General features: G+C 29.7%; 2 protein-coding genes, 1 non-coding gene and 2 pseudogenes across 3 annotated transcripts; 2 read left to right on the top strand and 3 right to left on the bottom strand.

Annotated features, from left to right (window-relative positions):
* Positions 1–5,266: 5,266 nt before the first annotated feature.
* LOC121230902 (uncharacterized) lies at positions 5,267–6,066 on the bottom strand (annotated as a pseudogene).
* Positions 6,067–9,262: 3,196 nt separating this feature from the next.
* Positions 9,263–9,334, top strand: TRNAD-GUC (transfer RNA aspartic acid (anticodon GUC)). The gene has a single exon. It is a non-coding gene; the product is annotated as a tRNA-Asp (tRNA).
* Positions 9,335–10,446: 1,112 nt separating this feature from the next.
* LOC107960197 (calmodulin-binding protein 60 D-like) lies at positions 10,447–14,880 on the bottom strand (annotated as a pseudogene).
* A 4,386-nt stretch (positions 14,881–19,266) lies between these two features.
* Positions 19,267–20,666, top strand: LOC107961522 (syntaxin-124). The gene has a single exon (XM_016897634.2). The coding sequence runs from the start codon at positions 19,701–19,703 to the stop codon at positions 20,622–20,624; it is 924 nt and encodes a 307-aa protein (XP_016753123.2). The 5' UTR covers positions 19,267–19,700; the 3' UTR covers positions 20,625–20,666.
* Positions 20,667–22,537: 1,871 nt separating this feature from the next.
* Positions 22,538–23,686, bottom strand: LOC121230901 (vacuolar protein sorting-associated protein 28 homolog 1). Its single transcript, XM_041116448.1, has one exon. It carries the CDS (start codon positions 23,331–23,333, stop codon positions 22,710–22,712), a length of 624 nt encoding a protein of 207 aa, XP_040972382.1. The 5' UTR covers positions 23,334–23,686; the 3' UTR covers positions 22,538–22,709.
* Between the last annotated feature and the right edge of the window lie 762 nt (positions 23,687–24,448).

Genomic DNA, 24,448 nt, shown 5'->3' with positions numbered 1-24,448 from the left:
ACGTCAGCAAGCTTTGTTAATAGTAGTATATGCTAACTCTGTTAAAATTTAGATTTATTTGATTCTTTTTAATAGTATAGGGATTAAATTGATCCATTTGATAATAAGGGACTAATCTTAATCCTTTCTTATAACAAAGGGACCTAACAAATATATTCACCAATTTGCTATTTCTTACACAATGAGATGAAATTTCAAAGTAATTTACTGTGAGAATTAAACCATTTTAGTCTGTTTTTCTTTACACGTTTTGTCCATAACTTTTCTTATGGTTTGAATCTAAATGATGTCAAAGTCAATTGGTTGATTTTTTTTTAGCCTTCCACATTTATATTTTTTTTTCAATTTGGTCCTTATTCTTTTTTTCTTCTTTAAAATCTTGACCCTCGACGTTTTAAGAATAGTCAAATTTGACCATCAATCTTTCGAAAAAAATGTTGTATTGTTGTTGTTTTTTAACAGAAATGCTAACTAAAACGTTAAATTTTGAAACATGACAATCCACATGGTAATCCATGTGTACTCCATGCTGATTTTTTATGGATTCTTATAATTTTTTTTTTGAATATCTTTATCAATTTTAAATTATTTGATGATATGATATATAAGTGAAATAGTGTCATATCAACATAAAATACTTGTGGACTACCATGCCAGTTGTCAAACCAACATCGTTAAAATTTTATGTTTTAATCAGTATTTTCGTTAAAAAACGATTAGACTCTTTTTGAAAGCTTAATGGTCAAATTTAGCTCAAAAAGGAATAAGGGCTAAATTGACAAAAGATGTAAATATCGAGGGTCAATTTTGACATTATGCCTTATAAATAAATACTAATAATTTCATTTAAACATGCACAAATTTGAAACCCAAAACTCAATATAAACCTTACACATGAAATCTAATATAGTTCCTAAATCTTAAACAACTCTAGACTCGAAACTCAAAACTTGAGAGAAATGTAATAAATATAATTAATATTTAATTATGTTTAAATAAAATTATTGATATTTATTTATAATCATTGTACTTTATTTTTGTTTTATGTAATGTTGTTATTTACTCGTGATACATGAAACTTATGTATTGACGATACATCAATTATTATTATTTAGAATTATACATGTTAATGGGACATTTTGAGTTAGTTTTCTGATTGCATTTAATTTTGGTTGGATCAATTTGAGTTTGTTTTAAAATTTTGAAAAATTTTTGAGTTCAATTTATTTTAGACTCGGGTAATTTTGAGTTTGGACCATTTCGATGTATTGATAGTAGAGGTGTGCATGGGCCGGGCTACCCGGTCCGGCCCGAAGGCCCGCCCGAAATGTGGGAGGGTTTGGACAAAAATATAGGCCCGAAAAATGGGCTTGGACAAAAAAAATAAGGCCCGTTAAAAAAATAGGCTGGGCCTCGGGTAAGGTATTTTTAGCCCGGGCCCGGCCCTGCCCGAATTCACTAAAGGACAAAAAAAATCTGCATATTTTTCTTATTTTTGAATGTTATTTTCTTGTTGTTTTCTCCCTATTTTGCTACAATTTTACTATTATATTGCTACTATTTTGTTGTTATTGTTTGGATATTGTATAAAATTTATTTTATTGTTAATTTTCTTATTATTTTAAAGGCATTTGTTAATTTTTTTATTATTTTTGAAGCATTTGCTTGTTAAGTTGCATTTATCTTAGTGTTATTTAAGTCTACATATTTTTCAAAATTTATTTTCAATTTGTTGGGAAATATTTATTTTGATATTTTTATTTTTGATGTATTATATATATTTTAAAATAATATAAAAAATTAATACGAGTGGGCCGAGCCGAGCCCGAGTTTTAGTATTTTTATCCTGGTCGGGCTTGGGTAAAATTTTAGGCCCATTTTTTTGGGCCCATCCCGGCCCGAGCCCAATAAATGGGCATGATTTTTTAGTTGAGCCCGACCCGAACCCGGCTCGGCCCATGAACACCTCTAATTGATAGGGTTTTCAAGTGAAATTATTCCATTGGTTTTTGGACCATGTTGGGGCAGTTTTAGGTTTAGATTATTTCGAGTTTGGGCCATTGTGGTATACACAGTTGGTCGTCCTAAAATTGGACTAATTGGGGTTTAGATTCGTATCATAATTAACAAGTCTATTTTAATCCTCAATCTTTATCAACACAACATAATTTTTTTTATTTAGATCGATTCGAATTTAAGTAAATTCATGTTTTGATCGTTCTGAGCTTGAATTATTTAATGAGTAAATTACTACCCCTAAGGTAATTAAACTAGTAGTATGTTTACGTTCAAGTCACTCAACTTAAAAAAAGTACAAAATGATAGTTGAACTATTTGAAAGTTTTAATTTAAGTCACAGGATTGTTAGAGTCATTGTTGTATGCCCTTCTTTGTTCGTACTACCTACACCAATCAGAAGTTCTCATTCCCCTTCTCTTCTACAATTTTTTTTCATGAAACAACTTTGAATATCACGAATTTATGAACCAAAATTTAAACAACTTTCTTCTTTGATCTCAAACACTAACCATAAAAACAATTTTGATATAAGGTATGTTTTCTATTTGTCGGTTGGTACTAATCCAATATACCAATTGTTGAATCATCACTTGAAGCTCACTAGCTGAGCTTTGGAAAAAAGACTTAACAACTCAGTGACTTAAATCAAAACATTCGAATAGTTCAATGACCATTTTGTAACTTTTTGAAGTTGAGTGATCAAATGCAAACTTAATAATAATTTAGCAAGCTTGGGTGTAGTTTACCCTTATTTAATAAAGGGATAATGTAACATTTGGTATCTATACTTTCATAAAACGTCCAATATGATACTCGTACTTTGAAAATGTCCAATGTGGTTTTCGAACTATCAATATGTGTTTTATTATGATACCTGATGATAATACCATTAGTAAATTGCTAAATCAGCCAATGAAATTTTGACACATCAAATTTTCCATTTGAAATAATATTTTAATTGATTTTTAAATAATATATTATTGTAATTATTTCATGTAAAGTTAGTATTTACTTTTTTTGTATTAACCATATGTTTAGTTACTTTATTTTTATTTTTATTTTTTGTTTTATTGAGTTGTTCAGATAATGCTAAATTATCCATGTAAACTTAATGGCTTAGAGAAAAAAAATTCTACGTGTAAAATTTATATTAGCTGGTTTAGTAATTAACTAACGGAGTTCACACTAAGTACCATAATAATATATATATATATAATGATAGTTTAGGTATAATATTGAACATTTTATTAAAGTATAGGTACCAAATGTGATATTATCCCTTTAATAAACTTTACGTGGGAATAAAATCAACGGGAAAGAAACTTTCAAAACTGTCCCCTTTTCCTCCACATATCTGGGAATCTTCTTGTGTTTCTTCTTTTGCTTTTCTTTCAAGTCAACATATTGCTTAAAAACAAGTTCCAATTGAATTGTGTATATATATATATACAAAAACTTCAAGAATAAAAAAATTAAAATTCTTAGTAATGGAAGACCAAGCATCAAAGTTGAAATCTAATCTAAGCTCTTTGAAAAATCCTTCTTCTCCATCATCATCATCATCAAAGCAAGCTAGCCATTTTTGCAGAACACTGAATCATGGAGTACTTTCAAAGACGACCAACAATGAGAAGCTAAAGCAAGCAGAAGAGTCTCTTAGAACTGTTATGTACTTGAGTTGCTGGGGACTTAATTGAAAGAGTTTTCGATCATGGAGGCTCTAAAAAGAAAGTTTTAAAACTATAAAATACAGTTTCTAGGGATTTTAAAAGATAGATTGTTAATTTCTTTTTCCTCAGCAAGTATTAGTTGAAGTTATCGTTTATTCATGGATGAGGTTATCTTTTCTTAAGTTACAATGTATAATTATAAATTCAATTATAATTGTAAATATAAATACTAATCGAAATTAATTATATTAGCTGATTGAGTCTTAGTTCGATTGATATCAGTATTATTGTCAGTGTAATAGAATATGAATTCGAGTGTGTTAAAACACATTATTCTTCTATTTAAGAGTTGGAGAGAGTATCAAAAAGAGCATATATGATATAAAAGGAGGGCAAAGCTCTAACAACAAGACTTAAACTCAAGCCACACCTAGGGCGGTGAACACTCTAACCATTAAGTCAACACATATGGTTCAAATTTTGGCGTCTTTGATTATTTGAAATTAATTAATAATACATTAAATATGTACAATATTAAAATAAAAGATAAAAAAAATTAACATATCTTCAAAGAATATAACTTATTTTAAATATGAAAAAATATTTTCGTAATTTTATTGAGTTGGTGCCGTATTGACTCGTGACACCAACTCAATTTGAAGTTTAAATGATAGTATAGATATATAATTGATGAAAGAAATAAACCATGCATAATACAATTAAAATGTAAATAATATATTTAAATAAAATTAGTGTGTAGTGATAAAATTAATGCTATTTTACTATAAGTAGTACAATTAAAATTCAATCGTTTTTAAATTTTTTATTGAGTTTTTTTATAAAATAAAACTAAAGTTTCTTCAAATAATATAATTGAGTCAGCATCTTATTGACTCATACCACTCATTTAAGATTTTTTTTGAATAATCTCATGATAGGTTTTATCATATTTGTTCTTTTTGATACAATGTCTAGAACTATCCGTTCAAGATTTTTTTGAACAATCTCATTATAGGTTCTGATTATATTTGTTCTTTTTGACACTATCTAGAACCACCCATTCAAGATTTTTTTTGAACAATTTCATTAAAGCTTCTGATCATATTTGTTCTTTTTGACATAATGCCTAGAACCACCCATTCAAGAAAATTTTTTTTAACAATCTCATTATAGGTTTTGATCATATCTGCTCTTTTGACACAATACCTAGAACCACCCATTCAAGATTTTTTTTAACAATCTAATTATAAGTTTTGATTATATCTACTCTTTTTGACACAATGCCTGGAATCACCGATTCAAGATTTTTTTTAAACAATCTCCTTATAAGTTCTAATCATATTTGTAATTTTTAACACAATGTCTAGAGCAACCCATTTAAGATTTTCTTCGAACAACCCTCATTATCAATTCTAATCATATCTCCTATCTCTTCCTGCATTGACAATAATGCCAATACTACTAAACTTAAATAATATTAAAGATAATTATTTTCATCATATAAAATAATTTATAAAAGTAAACATGATGAAATTAAACAAAATATAAATTATAAATATATTTCACTTCAACTTTTTTTAATTAATTAAATCAATGCAATATTAGCTGAAAATTAAACCCTTTTTCAAGAAATATCAATCTCAATCAAATTATCTTCTTCCTCATGAAAATCCAAATCAATCTCAATCATCCCTTCTTTATCTTCCTCCTCTTCCCATCCATAACACATCATTTCCGACGAAACCCATTCTCCAATCACCGGAAAATCCATCTCCGACGAAGAACTATCGGAATCCGATTCCGGGTAACACAACGACAACGAAGGATACCTCTCGATAACACGGGTCGGATCCGGGTAATAATAATCCTCATTACAGTACTCCCCTTCTTTTTCTTCTTCTTCTTCTTCGCCTTCAAATATCACTTCCAACGGAGCTCCGACGTCCGATTCAACGAACAATTCTTCGAAACTCCGAATTACAAATTCCGAGTCGGTTTTAGATCCGACCCGTTGTTGAAACTCCGTTTTTTAACTTCATCGATGGGTTTTCGAAAGAGGGAGAATAAAAGAGATGCAGTGAAAATCAAAAGGAGTTTGAGGGAAAAAAAGCTTTGAGGGAAATAAAGAAGGATTAAAATGTAAAGAGTGATAATTGAGGAAATAAATGGATCATTGGAGGAAATTAATGAAAGGTTTGAAATTGTTTTTGAAGAACAAATCATTGTTGTGAATTCAATGGATTTCAAATATTCCCTTTGATTCACATTTCCGGTATTTCGATTCTCGTTTTCTTCCATTAAGGGAAAATTTAAGTGGCAATTGGCAAAAAGAAGAGAAAATTTGTAGAAGTATAAATGGTTTCAGTTTCTTTAATGGGGAGTGTGTCATTAGGGGTTTATATACAGATACCTGTGAAGGTTATCACCATTTTTTTAAAATTTCTTTTATTGTGGCTTAATATTTTTATATTATTGTTGAGTCGCTATTCTTTTCGGATAAGTTGTTGAAGTGTTGTTTGTTCAGAGTTGATGGACTTTGACGAGTCAGTTTTATCTCTAAATTGAGTTGAAGTTTTTGAAATATCATTTATTCAGAATTGATGAATTTCAACTAGTTGATGTTGTCTGTGAATCGAGACAAGGTTTTATCTCTTGATTTTGTAGGTACATTGTTGTAATATAAGGGGTGTGAGTTCAACCATTATCATGTGTTGATGCTCACATTAATTATACACCGTATTTTCATAATTGCACTGATGATGGAAATGATCGGAACATTGGTTCTCAATCCGATTGTTCAAAATAAAATATATGAACATTTTGAATTTAATTAAAACATTAACATTATCATTCTTAAAATCCTAGTTGAAATAGGTTCATTTATGACTAACAATTTCAATAAATAACTTACCATAGATTAACCAAGATGTTCAAAACTAATTGGTGATAAAATAGGTCAAGCCACCGATTTGTCGAATCAAATGGTTTGATTAAATAAATTATTAAAAATTAATAAAAGTAAAAAATCAATTCCACTGTGAGTTTAATCGGTCCGTACTTATTCATGGTCAATCAGTTTGATGCCACCCTCCAAATTGATACTTAAATTGATTCTCAACTTGACCGACCATTTTGATCAAATTCAAACAACTATGAACTTAAACTTTGAGATAAACTCTGTAGTTTACAGCAGTAGAATTTAGTGTTTAATTTTATTTTTATCTTTTAATCTTTTGGGTTAGATTTTCTTTAGATTTTGGTCATATTTAATTATTATTTTTTCTTTGAATTAATAAATCGACTTAAATGATTTTGATTCACAGATGAATAGTGATTCCAAACGACTCACTTAAAATAACTCAATATAACTATCCAAATTAATATATTTACTAATTTTCGTTATAATCGATCAAATCCATTAATCTAATTCCATACCAACACCATTATAATATATCATATAAGAAGAACCTAATTAACATACCAAAATAATGAAAAATACAATATTAACCTAATTAACATACTAAAATAATGATAAATGCAATAATGCAAGCCATGGAAACATATAGAGAAAATGTGTTGGGAAAGTACAAATTCCAAGATGGACAATTGTCTGAGTTACCAAATCCAAACACAAAAAAGTGGAGTTGTTGTCTTGTAATAAAAAAGACAAAAGATGTAGCAACATCAATCTTCTTAAAAGATGGTTAAATCTTGCTTACAATGTTTGTATCCATTTCTTTGGATTTTAATCACTGTATTAAGACATGAAACATAGTTGAAAGAGTTTGGACCTTTTCATCATTCCCAATTTCATGGTTCTTTCTTCCTAGACATTCTTTTTTGGTATACCATTCAATTACAATAGATTAAAAATCAAAATTAATTCACCGTCCATTCCTGTATTTTCTGAAAATTGAGTTTGGAGTTAGATTTTAAATATGATACATATTATTTTTTGTGAGAGTTTTGTTTTTCAATTCCTATCAAGAGTTCAAGTATTTAAAAAGGTGATAATTTCATAAAATACAAACTCTTTATTTAATACTTGAAGAAATAATCACATATAATTGTACTTGAATTCATACTGTTATTTGAATTCGAGTATAACCATACGTAATAACTTTTTCTAAAAAATAATTTTCAAAGAATTATAAGATAAAACCCGAACCGAAAAGAATAACAAATTAAATCTTTAACAATCATATATAAGTTGCATTGTTTTTTTTTTAACTACTCCTAGATTAGGTCAAGTGTTGCAATATTAATTGGTTCAAATGTTGATGTAACTGTAGCTTTCCAGAAAATTCTTAGAAGTAAAGTTTGAAAATAATAAAAAAAATTTCTTGTTTGATTTAATGTAATTTGCGTGTGTGTATATATATATGTATATTTATATTTCTGGCTCAAACTTTTATGCTATGGGATGTGATATTTAATTTTATTTTATTTTTCATGTTTATTTTATGATTCATATTTAAGATTCGTAATTGTTTTAAATATTCATTTCTCATTAGATATGCAATATACCTTCATACTTTTCGAATTTTTAAAATTTCAATAGCCGCTAAATTCATTAAGTTATGCTATTTTTAAAATTTTACACGACAAATGTATTATCACATGTATAATATTTGGTCAAAATTGAAATCTCAAAATTTTAAAAAGTATAGGGAACATGAACGGTCAAATTGGAGAACATGAACTAAACTGCCGACTTTAAGCATGGTACAAGAGTAATAGTAAAATTTAACCAAATGGATTTGATTGTTACGGTTTGGATGAGTTTAGGGATTAAAATTGACCAATTCAAAGGGTACAAAGATTAGAAATAACTAAATTAAGATACAGGAACTAAACCCGGCACATAATTTAAAAACTAATAACAAAACTTGATCACGTATATGTGAATTAATATTTGATACATTAACAAATTATAATTATATATATATATAATCATGAATTAAAAGATACCGTATCGTTCAAAAGAAATAAAAAAAAAATTAATTTCATAAACATTTGATGATAGTCATCAACTGATGTATAAATTTCTATATACCACCAATTTATCAAATGTATACTTTAATTTGGTTTATTTTTAAGCCTTTTGCTTTTAAATTTTTAAAATTTAGTCCTCAACAAACGATAACTATCAAATTTATTAAGTTAAGGTCTTCTATTTCCAAAATAAAAGTCGAAAAATATATTATAATACATATAATGCTATGTCAACTTGTTATTTTGACATGTTACTAAAATTTAGTTAATGAATTAGCGATGGTCATTTGCATCAAGGCTGAAAATTTAAAATTTGAAAAATATAAGAACTTAGAATGATTAAATTGAATAACATGGACTAACTAGTAATTGAACTCAAACAAACAGATTTAATTGTTACTGTTTGGGTTACACCAAAATTGACCAGTTCAAAAGGTACAGGGACTAAAATTGATCAAATAAATGTACAAGAATTAAATCCACAACTTTCACAAAGTATAAGGACTAATAGCAGAATTTAACCTTTCCAAAAATTGTAATTTCATAAATATGTATTACATTAGCATGTGGTCAAGACAGTCGTTGTAGTATAGTGGTGAGTATTCCCGCCTGTCACGCGGGCGACCCGGGTTCGATCCCCGGCAACGGCGATTTTTTTTTTCCAATACGACGTACCGGATTGTCCAACCAGGTTAGTGATTCGGGTCAAATTCTCGGGTCCTTCACGTTTTTCTATGTATAATCATAGACAGAAAACGACCCTAAGAGAAAGGCATGCAGAGATATGTACTAACCGAAAAGGAAAGGATATATCATAAATGAAAAACTCGCCGTCGGCGACGGGGACCAGATTGCAGCCACCATCGTGCTGTCCGTATTCCTCAATCATACCAACCTCCATTGCTTGAATTTCATTAACTAATACTGCCAAGTAATTTCATTGTTCTGTACCCATCCATACAACTGTTAAAGGCCTGGGAAATGTCTAAAGGTGTCGGTGGTATTTGTGGGCACGCACTGCTTTAGTTTTAGGATAAATTACACCTGTCACTACATTATTAACAAGTTTACATTTTAAAAAATTTTCGTTTAACTCCCTATGCTGTCAAATTGCCGCTTATGGCCTTCTCAAGATCTTATGAACCACAGTTATACACAAAGAGAGAAAACACTAATAATTAACTATTTAGGTCCCAAAATTATTATTTTAGAAAATTTTAAAAAAAATTAACTTTCTTTATATATTCTTTAAAATCTTTTTAAAAATTTTATAATTTTTTGAAAATATATAAATTTTGGAATTTTTATAAATATTTTAAAATTTTGAAAGTTATTTTACAATTTTTTTTTGTAATTTTTGTTTAAAGAGAAACCAATTTGTTCATTTTTAAAATTGACAGTATCAGTTATTCAAATTGTCAAAATTGAACACGACTCAAACTCGAATTACTTATTTGAGTTGACTTGAATAACTCAATTCGATTAACTCGAAATTCAATTTTTTTCCGATTTGTTCTAATTGAGTTTTGCTCACCCCTACTTATTGTTAAAAATTTCATTCATTTCTACCGTTAAAAACCGACATTACTAAAAAAATAACTAAGCAATAACACGTGGCATGTCACTTATTCTTTATGATCACATAAAATGACAAATTTTTAACAATAAATATAGATGAAACTTTTTAATAGAAAAGCTAATTCTTAGTAGAGAGAACAAAATATAATCTAATTTTTAGTTTTATCGAAAAAAACCTGAAGGGTTAAATAAAAACATAGTTACATTCATTAAGCTGATACAATGTCATCACTACCACTAACATTAGATTTATAAACTTGTACACGTGGCATAAATTACAGAGCAAAGATGCTAGTCATCTTAAGTAGTTACATATGTTACACCGGCAACTTCAACTGATGCCGGAACACGTTCCCCTCAATAACATTTCGAGCTTCCGGTGTTAAGACGGCCCCAAACCAAAACCCTGCCAATTATTATGGAAGCTGGATGACAAAGTTAGAATTGAAGCAATACAAGATCTCAAAGAGCAAAACTCCGGTTATTGAGTCTTCGGTTGGGTTGGATCGGATTTATGTTAGACACGAGCAGGGAGATGGAAAGGAGATTATTAACATTGTATCGGGATAGGTTACATTTATAAATCATCGAGCTCAATAAGATGTGCACGCCTTTCGGCAGCCTTTTTCCGAGTAAAGATACCCCATCGAAGAGCTGCCTTTAACTTGAGCCACCCGACTACAGCTTTTCCGGATGAAGAAGAAGTTTCGTTATCAAAACCGTAATTCAAAGCCAAGGTAGGGGGCATATATGTTGAGGAATAAGGATGGCTATCGTCGGAAGCATTAAACGGAATGTGATCTTGATTTCCCATGTTAAATATACGAATCAAATGCTGCATATCTTCGTTTTCTAGCATCTCGTTGTTACTTCTCATTCTCATCTCCTCGTCCTCCGAGAAGAAATCCTCAACTTCTTTAGGAATATTCGAAGTGCCAACATTATTGAAACCTCGCACGGTCGACTGAGATGGACCATGGACTAGTTCATCATCGTTGACCAACGGGTTTTGTAGAGGGAATGAAGCACCATTTAACGGAATCGCGGCATTAAGGTGTACGTTTTGCAGTTCATTCGTTAATCTACCTGCCATACTATCGTCATAACCTAGAAAAATGGAGAACATGATCAATAACAAGCATGGCTACAAGACGGTATGTACTCAAATTAGTTTGAAAAAAACCGGGAACTTTATACCTCTGACAACTAGATCGGAATCCATAGAAGGCTGCTCTGTAGGAACTGGAACTGACAGAGTCGGTAGAATCTGTTGTTGACTAGTCGAACTTGTATGCAGATCCATCGGAAGTTTGGCTCGGCAAGTATCCGAACTATCATCTTCGTTACATCCTAATAAAGACTTGCCATCATACTCTATAACATGAATCCAATTTTCGTATGCCTTCTTCACCAAGATATCCACATAAACCTACAAGATTGTAACGATTGTAAGTTTTCTCACAACGTATATCAAAACCGGCAAGTTTCTTTACCTTCTGATCATCGGAAAGTGAATCAGATGCATAAAACTGTCCATTAGCGATTAAGCCATTCAACTCGTGGATGTTGTTGAAGACTATGCCGACACTTCTCGCGTCATCGGGGTAATAGACATAAAGTTTCTCGCTTAGAACACAAGTTTTCGCATGTTCCACTAGAATATCCCACATCTTGTTAGACATTCCACTTCCAAGTATCTACAAGAAACGGATCGAAAATCAGTTACAAACGGAACAACAAAATATTTACGAGTGATTTATGGATAGAAACACTTACGTTTCTCAGCCTCTGCGAGTCCCTAACCACGAGCTGTAAGAAGTCTTCAACTGTGAAAATTCCAGCTTTATTAAGCCTCTTGTGAAATGACCCGTCTTTACCAATCTTCTCTAATCTCCAAACCTCATCGTTTAATGCGGGTGGATAGTGTTTTTTATATACTGTTAATGAAAAAGAATGAAATTGTAACGATTTACTGACTCTCAAACAACTTTAGAAACAACGAAAGTTAAGAACTTACGTTCTCCTCGATGATCCTTAACAGTGAAAGCATCGGTTTTTGCTTCACGAATACGGAAGCCTTCACAACAATCAGAAGCAACCTTTAGACCTAACCTGAATTTCCTGCTCCTAATCCAGCTCGAGTTATCGGTAAACGATAGCTCCCCTAGTGTTCCTACACCTTTGTTCAACACCACCTGTAGATCTCCGGTTAGTAATGGTCTCTTCCCGTCACGTTCCTTAACAACATGACTATCAAATTCTTCTTCAGTCCAATTATCATCATCCTCGTTGTTGAAATCACCCTCGAGCACCACAACATCTAGTTTCAAAGAAGACTCTGGACCTGATGTAACGACGTGTCCCGTGTTTGCATCGATCAAAACAATATCTATAGCAGCACCCTGTTGTCCTTCAACTTTCCCTCCAGTAAAAAGAGGAAGGGACAACCCAGATCAAAAGTGCAGCCGTAAATTTCTTCCATTAGGCCCTTCAATCTGTTTAGGGGAAGACCTGCATTGTGTAAACAAAAACACAAGGCACCATTATCACAACTTCGCAAAAACACACTAATGGCAACATGAAAACGGATCAATTACAGTCAATCGAGACTCAAGAGAGGCAATCATAAATGTATTTGGACACATATAATACAACCTTGTCAAATAAAATATGTGCAGAACATGGTATCTTAAATTGAAAGCAATAAAGGACCACAAAGTCTAATAGACAATAATGTTATCAGTCATCACAAGCACAACAGTAATGGATACATTCAAGAAAAAACAAACAAAATACACAAGTACACACCAGTGTACCTCCAAAAACTCTACTTCATTATTTAGGAGTAAATCATCATGGAAGTTTATCAATGACCAAAAACAGGGTAAAAGTACTATAGAAACCCTTGTACTAGGAGTTAGATTGCATTTTGTTTCCTCTATTCAAAAAATTGAGCAAATTAGTCCCTGGACATCATTTAAGAATAAGGTGCACGTGATGTAACTTTCTAGTTATTTTGTCAGCAACTCCAGTTTTTAACAGTAAAAACAGAAAAAAAATCAATTTGTTCATTAATCTAATACACCAAGATTAATTTGCTCATTTTTTTAATAAATAGGGAAAAATACAATCTGACTCCTATTACAGGGCCTACATGATAGTTTTACCCATAAAAAGAAAAGGTGAAAAGAAAAACTTCCAGAAGTATTAAAAACATTTTCTTCAATATTATTACAAAATCTAAGGAGAATAAACAAAGAGTTCATAATTAGCAATAAGCTTAGAAGGGCTTACAATAAACAAAAATATTATCATAAGCACAATAGAAGTGGAAACACATAATGAAATTTTGCAAAACCATTTTACATACTTAGTAGTAAGTTTGGCAGGGCCTAATTTGGCTAACGCACGTTCCACTTCTTCACTAACCTGCTCACATTACATGTACCAAATTAGAACATGAACTAAGTACGAAGTTAAATAAATAAAAGAAAGTGTTAAATCACTATTTAGGACTGAATTTTTTTTTTTGTTCATGTTAAGCCGTGAACTTGGCATGTTTCCTACATTGGGACCTGAGCTTTAGGATTTTCAGAGACTAACTTGGATAAAAAAAAAATTCAAGCCTTAATATGGGAACAATTAGCAAGTACAGAGCCTAACTTGGACCGAAAAACCTGTTCAGGCTTCAATATGAGAAAAGTTGCCAAAGTTTAAACCCAAAAACTGATTTAACCAAAAAAAAAATCCAGAATCTTACAACTCTTCTGAGAATAGGTTCCAATGATGAACATAGTTTCTGTAAACTATCCACCTTCAAAGCTTCAACAATCACACTGCATTAAGGTCAAAGATTTTATGTTAACAAAACAAAAATGTATATATATATACATGCATGCATGCATGCATATATACATAAGCAAGAAAGCCATGGATTTTTTTTTTCAGTTTAGTAAAGCTTTGTAGGTTAAGATACTGCAACTTTATACTAACACCCATAAAGAAAACACTCACATAAAAACAATGATCATCACCTTTTTCTCTCTACTCAACTTATTTGAAAAAAAAAATTATAATTAAAATAATCCAAAATTATTACTTTTTTTTTTATAAAGAAATCCAACTTCTCATGCACAACTTTTTTTTTTCCAATATCACTTCACTGAAGAGTTCAATAAAATACATTCTCTTTTTACATCAAGAAAATCACACACACACAAAAAAAAAAGTGTTTGATTTGAAAATATTTTTGAAATACTGAAAAGATGAGAGAGTAAAGTGATAAAACCTAGCGAGAGCAGGTCGTTTCCTATCAGGTCCTTCATCTCCAGAACTCGAATCCAAACATCTTTTCTCACTCGTCATATTATTCGATCTCTCAATGTACTTTGTTTCCATTTTGCTGCACACTGAAAAACCTGTTTGGTTCCCGAGAAAAAAAAACGCAACTTTTAAAAATTCGCCCTTTCCCTTCAACAGCGAATCAAATTTATTCAACAACATAAATAAACAAACAAATAAAAACAAATTTCTCTCTCTATCAAATTTCCAGGAAAAAATAGTATTTTATCATTTATCATAGAAAAGCGAAAAGACGGAAAATTTGGATTTTTGTAAATTAAAAAGCACCGAGGAAAAGTCGGCGAATTTTCCTTCTTGTTTTGAAGTAACGAATTTCTGTAACTTTAGCTAAATGGTCGGATTCGCATAAATTAAATTCTCAGTCACAAGCTCTGATCAGATCAGAGCCGTAGGATGTTTTCGTTAAACTACACTCATTGTATCAGAATTATAGGAAGTTTACATTTTAACCATTTAACTTTAAAATATTATAAAATAGATATTAAGCTATTTAAATATGTTCATTTAAATAATTAAATCAGGGTGTTAATAGTTCAATTAAAATCGAATTAATCAATCGAATCGATTTAATTTAGTTAATCGGTCGGTGGCCGGATTTAATTTAGTCAATTAATGATTTCTTAAAATTTTGATTATCGGTTAATTAGGTTCGAAATCGAGTAATTAACCAAATTAAATAATATATATTATATATAATATATTTTTTAATTCAGTTCTGTTAATAACTGAATCGACTGTTTGAATATCCCACACTAAACTATTTGAAAGTTTTTATTCAAGTTACTAAACTAATAAAATTTTTTTATTAAAAAGTTCAGCTAGCGAGCTCGAAGTGATGATTCAACGATTGGTATCGTGGATACCAATTGATGAGTAAAACAACATACCTTATATCCAAGTTGATCTGACGGTTAGTATCGAAAATCGAAGAAGAAAACTATCTGAAATTTTGGTTTGTAAATTCGTGATGTTTCAAAACTGTTTCATGAAAAAGAAATTAAACTATAAAAGAGAAGGGGAAGAAAGTTTTCAATTAGTGCAGGTGGTGCAAACAAAGAAGGCCATACAGTAGAAATTTTAACAGCCTAACCACGTGACTTAAATGGAAACTTTTAAATGATTTAGTGATAATTTTGTAACTTTTTAAAATTAAGTGACCAAAACGTAGAATTACTAATAGTTAAGTGACCTTAAGTGTAATTTAACTTCTTCTTTTTTAGTTTTTGCCCGTACTCTTTTATATTTTTATATTTAATTCTTATGTTGGCCGTACTCATTTGTTTTTTTAAACTTATTATTGTTTTATTTAATTATAAAGCGTAATAATTGGGAATTGACTGATTTGCCTTTTTTCTGGCCAAACAAGGCGCTGTTTTAGTATCATTGAAAAAATGTCATCTACGGTTATTAGTATGTTTATATTTTGGTCACTTAACATCAAAAAGTTACAAAATGGTCACTAAACCATTCATAAATTTTCATTTAAGTTGTTGGGTTGTTAAAACTGTTGTTATATAACATTCTATGTTTGCACCACCTGCATCAATTGAAAGCTTTCATTCCCTTCTCTTTTGCAGTTTAGTTTTTTTTCATTTTTTATGAAATAACTTTGAATGTCACGAATCTGCAAACTAAATTTCAAATAATTTTCTTCTTCGATCTTCAACATTGAACTTCGTATCTACTTGGATCTAAGGTGTGTTCTTCTACTCATTGATGGGTGTTGATCTACCGCATCGATCGTCAAATCGTCACTTGAAATTCACTAGCTGAACTTTTTAATAAAAGAAACTTAATAGTACAGTAACTTGATTAAAAAATTTCGAATAGTTTAATGAATTAAATGAAAATATTCAAATAGTTTACAACTTGTTGAAGTTAAATAATGTTTTTCTTTGATTATATGAAACATTTAAATAGTTTAGCTTTTTTACATTAATTATTAAATGACATGGAAATTATGCGAAAAAATAATGATTAAAAAAATACATATCACGAAGTTAACGAATAAGTTAGCAAATTATTAGTATTTTAATAATTTTGGACTAAAATAATATAAAAAAAATGATAAATTGGATGACTAATTTGTAATTTTTAAAGTCGAGTGACTTAACAAAAAATTTTCTAATAATAAGATGATCATTTATGTAGTTTACCCAATTACCAGTAGTCACCCAAGTAGGTTTAAAAAAGGGTTAACTATACTTGTAGTCACCCAACTACCAGTAAGTTTTTTTCCTAGTCAACTAACTATGAAAAGTTACAAAATGGTCATCAAGTTATTCAATTTTTTCTCTTTTGGTCACCGGTTGTTAAATGGTTGACGAAAAGATGATGTAACAGTTTTAAATTTGGCATAATAGTAACTTTAATCCTTGACATTTATACATTGTATCAATTTGTTTTGATTCTAAAAAAATTAACCCTCAATGTTTACACATTATGTAATTTAGTCTTTTTTTTAAAATTTACTTTTATTTGTGACATTTTCACCTAAAATGCTAAAAAAGCAAATCTATCAACTATCTTTGATCAGAAATATATAAAAAAACAGGAACACCCAAAATCTAAGATAGTAATTTTCATATTTTACCAACCTTTTAAAATTAACTCTTAATATCACAAATATAATTAGAGCTGTAAAAGCAACAACAAATTACATAATGTGTAAATTTTGAGGGCTAATTTTTTTGAAATCAATACTAAATTGACACAATGTATAAATGTTGAGGGTTAAAGTTATTATTATGCGAATTTTAAAAGCTGTCATGTTATATTTCCGTTAGTAATTTAACGGTTGATGACTAAAAAAAAAAATTCAAATTGTTAGGTAACCAAAAGAAAAAAAAATTGAATGACTATTTTGTAACTTTTAATAATTTGATAACTAAAAAGAAAATACTAATAATTAAGTGACTATCAGTATAATTCATCCTTTAAAAATATATAAAATTACACGTGGCACGTAACATTGACACATAATTGATGATGTAAACATTAACATGTTTGAGTGGTCATGCTGGGTGTCAAAATGGCATATAGCACGTAGGACCGTCCTATTATTGAGGATAAAACAATGTTAAATGTCAACAAAAAAATCTTTACTTTTTTAAATTTAAAATTTAGTCCTTATATTTTAATTTTAAAATATTAAATTTTTATATTATTTAGAAGTTTTGGTCCCTCCATCAATTTTGCCATAGAATTGGTCATGTGGCTGTTATAAAGAAAAGTAAAATAACTCTTTTAGCCTCAATATTTATTATTCTTGTCAAGTTAATCCTTACTTGTTAAAAGTACATAAATAATTATAAAAAATGTTTTAAAATTTAAAAATTAAAAATTAAAAGTTCTTTTGCATTTTCAATTAAATTTTTTTAAAATTTCTGAAAATTAATAATTCTTTAAAATTATAAAAAAATAAAAAATATTTTAAAAAAAATTATAAATATGAAATTTTCAAAAATTCAAAAATTATTATTTTTTACTCCATAAATGGTAATAAGTTCTCTTTAAACTTTGAGTTATTCATTTTTTATATTTTAAATTAGATTAATTATATATCAATTTTTTTATGTAAATTTAATTATAAACCATATAAAATATTGGTATCCTTTTACATGAAGTTTTATGTGGAATTTTCATTGGTCAGAGCAAAGGACACCATAATATATGTAAATAGGTATTTTTTTTATGATAAATAGATTTTTTTATGAATGTTCATTGAGTTGCCGGTTTTATTAAAAAAAAAACAATAATTGAGAAAAAAAATATAAAGGCTATGGAAAAAAACCCTAAAAATTACATATTATTTTAAAAGAAAGTTTATTAATTAAATTTATAAATAGAGTCATATCATTTGGGAAGAAAAAATACTCATTATTAGCGATGAAGACAAGCTCTATCAAAACGATAAATGTTTTGCATTAATAAAACAATTATGGTACATTGACTATTGAATTTTTCACAAATTAAGCATGATATATTTGGAGTGATTACAAATACTTATCACGATAAAGAAATCAACCTTAATGGTCTAAAGTAGTGGGTAGAATCGATAAAAGAGCCGAGTATTCATCAAATTGGAAAGGAAAGTGACAAAATAATCCCTAAAATCACTTGCAAAAATAAGATTAATAAACTTGTACAATGCTAGACAAAAACTTTCAAAAGTGGAAACTTATAAAACAATGGAAAACAAACAAAAAAAATCATATAAAATTTAAAACAAAATGGTACAAATAGACTCATGAAATCATTTATTATTTTAAAATATTATCAAAACTTAAACAAATTAAGAAACCAACAATAACCCACCATTTGAAACTATTGGTGACTGATAGAGAAACTATTGGTGACTGGTAGAGAAACTATTGGTATCTATAGCCAACCTACTTACTAAGAGAAACTATTGGTGACTGGTAGAGGTTGAGCAACAATAAACATTATTATTTGTCTTATCACAACCTGTAAAGACAATCAAAATACCTACAAAAATAAATCAACAAATTGAATTTACAATGTTTTTTTATACTATTTAGGAAAACTATGAATATACACGAGCTTTCTTGTGTTAATAGGATAAAAGATGATAAATTATTTTTTTAATCAGCCCTATTTTTTTTACACTCAACTACGTAACAATCAAAATGTATTAAAAAAAATCCTTTTACACTTATTATTATTTTTTTAATCTTTGGGTGATTAATGGATAGAAAAAGGGATGACCAGGTCAACCAAGCTATATCTTGATAATCCAATGAAATAAAAAAACAAAAATGGCCCTTGCCTTTTTTTAGATTAGCTATTTTCTTTTGCTTACAAAACATAAAAGGGAATGCCTTTTGTTTTTTCCCTTGATTGATGATAGTGTCTTTTTTTCCTCCTTTGGGTCACCTCATCTTCCTCTTAGGATTGCTAATTAGCAGTCAATGAAGAGGGAGAAAGACCCAAATCCAAGAAAAAAGAAGACGTTATTACAAATTCAGAAATAAATTTTAGATTTACTTCATCAAAATTAAAAGAAAACCCTGTTTTCATTGGAAAATAATAATAATAATAATAAATTGAGGCAAAATGAACGATTTAATCTCAAGTTCGTTCAGGAAATATACTGACCTGAAACAACAAGCGTATATGGACGATATTGAAGCCGGCAATGAAACGGTTAATCTCGATAAGTTCTTCGAAGATGTTGAAAATGTTAAAGAAGACATGAAAGGCATTGAGAAGCTTTATAAAGCACTGCAAGAAGCCAATGAAGAATGTAAAACGGCGCATAATGCTAAAACAATGAAGCAATTACGTTCTCGTATGGATTCTGATGTGGAACAGGTTCTTAAACGAGTGAAAGTCATTAAAGGGAAGCTTGAAGCCTTGGAAAAATCGAACGCCGCGAGCCGGAATGTTCCGGGTTGTGGACCCGGTTCATCTTCAGATCGGACTCGAACATCCGTCGTTAGCGGGTTAGGCAAGAAATTGAAAGTAATGATGGACGAGTTTCAAAGCTTACGAGCAAGGATGCAATCGGAATATAAAGAAACCGTTGAACGTCGATATTTCACGATCACCGGCGAAAAACCTGATGAAGACACGATCGAGAACTTGATTTCAAGCGGCGAAAGTGAAAGTTTCCTTCAACGTGCGATTCAAGAACAAGGAAGAGGTCGAATCATGGACACGATATCCGAGATCCAAGAACGACACGACGCCGTTAAGGAAATCGAGAAGAACTTGATTGAGCTCCACCAGATCTTCCTCGACATGGCGGCACTCGTCGAGGCTCAAGGTCAACAATTGAACGATATTGAAAGCAACGTCGCGCATGCGAGCTCGTTCGTCCGGCGAGGTACGGAACAACTCGAAGAAGCGCGCGAACATCAAAAAGCGTCGAGGAAATGGACGTGTATAGCGATTATTGCTGCGATTATTCTCATTTTAGTCATCCTTTTGCCATTGTTGCCAACTATCATAACTCTCATAAAGACGAAAAAGATATGATGGTGATGATTAAATACTTTATATGTGATATTATTTTTTCAACATCCGATCAAATTTTTTTTTCCGGATTCGGATATTACAGATTCGGATTTTTTTAACTGGTATTATCAACTTTTGAATTCGAAATTTTTCAATCTTTGTGATTCGAACTCGAGAATTCATATATCTGAATTTGGATGACAATATTCATTTTATTTTTTTATATTATAAATTTTGGATATTTGAATCCAAATATATTCTTAGTTTTTCTTTAAATAAGATGATTATATTTTTATAAAATATTCTTTAAAAATGTTCAATGTAGTACTCGAATTTTCAACTTTTCTAAAACGTCCAATATGATACATGTACTTCGAAAATGTCTAATGTGATGCATGAACTATTAATACGTGTTTTTATTGTGGTACTTGATATTCAAGTATCAAATGTGACATTATCCCTGAGTAATATTATTTAATTGGCATAATGATAAATTTAGTCCTTAATCTTTATGAATTTGACCTTCGTTCTTTTTTTTTAGCTAAATTTGGTCGTTAACTTTTCAAAAAGAGCCAAACTTTACTGTTAACCTTTCAAAAAAATTTGCAATTGTTGTTATTTTAATGAGAATATTAACTAAAACATTAATTTTTTAAATATGACAGCTCGTATGACAATCCATGTGTATTCATTTTTTTTTAATTATGAACTTTTTATAGTTTTATTTTTATTTTTTTGACGTTGGAAATGAGGTGTTATGAGATGGTATACTATATTTCTAGTATTGATGAAATGATACTACAATACTTGTAGAATTTGTTAGAGATATGTGACGAAAATTCTTGTTAAAACAAAATACAAGTGGCAAGATATGGTGTACAAGCTGCACAATTAATGAAATTATTATAGAAGTATACTACCTCTATTTGATGTTGATTAGAATAATGTGCTTTAACCTTACCGCATTTACTTCTATTTGACTTTAATTAGAATATAGTTTACAAACCTATAACTAGACTAGACGTAGCCGTCTCTTCTCTTGTATCATTTAAATTTGACATAGTAAATTTTCTTCTTCTCTGCCTGTGGTAAGATCAAATTATATAGAATTCAAAAGGATATGTGTTGTTCTAAAAAATAAATAACTAAAAGTGAAGTTAATTTTGTTACACATATAATAAGTTCTAATATGAACAACCTCATTGTATGTTCTGATTATATTAGCTCTTTCTGAGACAATGCTTAGAATTACCCATAGTCTCTCTTCAATCCATAAATAGGAGGATAATGTGTTTTAGCGCATTCGAACCCACGTCCTCCTAATTGGCAACAATGTTTATGCCAATCGAGCTAATACTCAATCAGTAATGATTGGTATAAGTTTGGGTTCCAATGGAATTAACGAAAGAGATTTAATTTAAGACTAAAAATACACATTAATTTCTAAAAAGTAAAGGACCAATAAAATTATAGTAAATGACTAAAATGCAAAAATACATAGTATAAAGACCTTGTATAGAATTTGATCTAAATCGAAACAAATGAAAAATTTTGGGTGAATATACCTAAGAGATCCCTCTATTATAGAGATTTGATCAAATTAGTCTTTCTACTATTAAATGGACAAATTTAGTCCCTACACTATTAAAAAGAATCAAATAAAGCCAAATTCAAATAGATTTAACAAGCCAAATTCAAAGTTATTATTTTAAAGGTTCTTATGATTCTGTAAATGAAATATTTTGTTTCAAGTTGAACTGCGATTGAAAAAGAATAATTTTCAAGATATTTTTTATACAATAAATGTTATATCTGTTACTATTTTCAAGATATTTTCAAGTTTTTATTTGATCCAATCCCTATAATGAAGGGATATCCTTCATACTTTAACCGTAAACTGCTCAAAAAAGTAAAGACTAGAGATGATCAAATTATAAGTAAAGGACTAAATTGATAAAAAAAATACATGGTACAAAGACCTTTCCTAGAATTTGACCAAAATAAAAACAAATGTCTGATTTATTAAATTTTCAGATCAAAATTTCAAGCATCACTAGGTTGAGCTGAATTGCTGGGTTGAAGCTGCTGCAGCTCAAGCTTCATCACTTATCCAATACTACGATTAGGCAAAACTGCCATAAACAAATTATAAGAAGATTCCAAATCAAAATGTAATTGTCTAGCTTGTTCTACTTTCAATTCATCTGCTGCCTCCATTTTCGATAACATCAAAATCCATTGACTCACCTTCATCTTCCCTTCGAAATCAACCGGCAAAATACTAAGTTTATTGAGCGACAATGAAAGATCGGTCAATAACGGGTGCAATTGATCGACCGCCACCATATTAAGCTTCAATGAATCCATGGCAGTAATGAAATTTTGTACGCATTCCGCCACAAAGGCAGCCGTTCCTTCCGTCGAAACACGACGGTGTTCCACCGTGGCGGGTACTCCAGAGGTTACTAAACGGTATAAAGCGGCTGGGCAATCCATTTTGTACGTGTCTGCAAAGCGTTCGATGCTGGGGATTGTATCTTTGAGAGCGGAAGCTAGGGTTTTGAAATGGGCGATGAGTTTTTGACATTCAGGTCCGTATGTAGATGATGAAATGATATCTCTTATGTAAGCTTTTTCGAGCTTTTCTGTTGTTTTGATAATGGCGTAAATCTCTGCGAAATTTTCGTAAGTTTCTCTCTCGCTCTTGTCGTTCCATAGCTTAACCTCCATAAAAAAACAATGAGTTTTTTTATGAATTCTTCCGCATCGATCACTAATGCTCTTTTCTTTCTATCTGATTTTCTAGGGAACCAAACAGAAAAAACCAACAAAGAAAAAAATACGCTGAAACAACATGAAGAAACAGAAGATCAAAAACTAAAATCATGAAAAAAAAACCACCTTAGATCATCACAAAATGAGTAAATCCGCGAGAAAATTTTATGTTGATAGATCAAATTAAAGGGAAAAGGAAAATCACGAAAAAAGAGAGGAGAAAAGATCAGCTTCGCATATAATGGTAATGGCTCTTTGTATGTTTTGCAGAGAGAAAATGGAGGAGTGCATGTGGGTGGAATTTATTATAACGTGTGTTGGAAATTATTGGGATAAAATAACATTTAGTCCTTAATTTTGGTAATTTTTTTATAATTTGGTCCTTCAATTTTTTTCTTACATTAATTCCTAAACTTGATCACTTTTCTTTATTTGGTCTCTAAACTTAGATTCTGTTATGTCATCACCTAAAAAAATAAAAAATTTAAAGAGATAATTTACATAATCTTAAAACGTCTCGTCATCGTATTTTAATAAAATCTAAATTTATGAACAAATTAGAAAAAAAAAAGTCAAGTTTTGAGAATAATATGGGTAAAAATTTTCAGGATCAAAGTTGAAAAAAATTAATTTTATCAAGTTTTTATGCTTTCATTTTTAACTTTTAATATGTATTATTTAGATATTTTAATTTGGGGTTAATCAAAATTATTTTGGTTCAATTAATTTCGTTCTCGATTTTATAAAATTCTTATAAAAACTTTTTATTTATTTCTCTTCGATGGAAATAGTATTTTTTTTCAAAATGTAACTTAATTTTTGACCTAATTCTTCTGATGATGATCGATTCAACCTCTGATAAAAAGAAATATATTTTGATTATATTTCATCTCTTCAATAACTTTAGTAATGAGTATGATGTTCCTATTGTTCCGATGGAGAGAAGAACTTATGATTATCTTTTCAAGAAATTTTCAAATAAACAATTTTAATGAAATCATTCAATTTCTTATTTTACTATATTCAACTCTATGTATTCTTTTACACGTAGAGTACATTGAATATATAAA

Source organism: Gossypium hirsutum, chromosome A06 (genome assembly GCF_007990345.1).
Source record: "Gossypium hirsutum isolate 1008001.06 chromosome A06, Gossypium_hirsutum_v2.1, whole genome shotgun sequence".
In the NCBI taxonomy this organism is placed as follows: Eukaryota; Viridiplantae; Streptophyta; class Magnoliopsida; order Malvales; family Malvaceae; genus Gossypium; species Gossypium hirsutum.
The sequence above is the reverse complement of the archived record's forward strand: the minus strand, read 5'-3'. Positions and strand labels throughout refer to the sequence as shown.

What these genes read in the sequence shown, in the direction of transcription:
- LOC107961522 (XM_016897634.2), top strand. Translation starts at nt 19,701, where the DNA reads ATGAACGATTTAATCTCAAGTTCGTTCAGGAAATATACTGACCTGAAA.
- LOC121230901 (XM_041116448.1), bottom strand. Translation starts at nt 23,333, where the DNA reads ATGGAGGTTAAGCTATGGAACGACAAGAGCGAGAGAGAAACTTACGAA.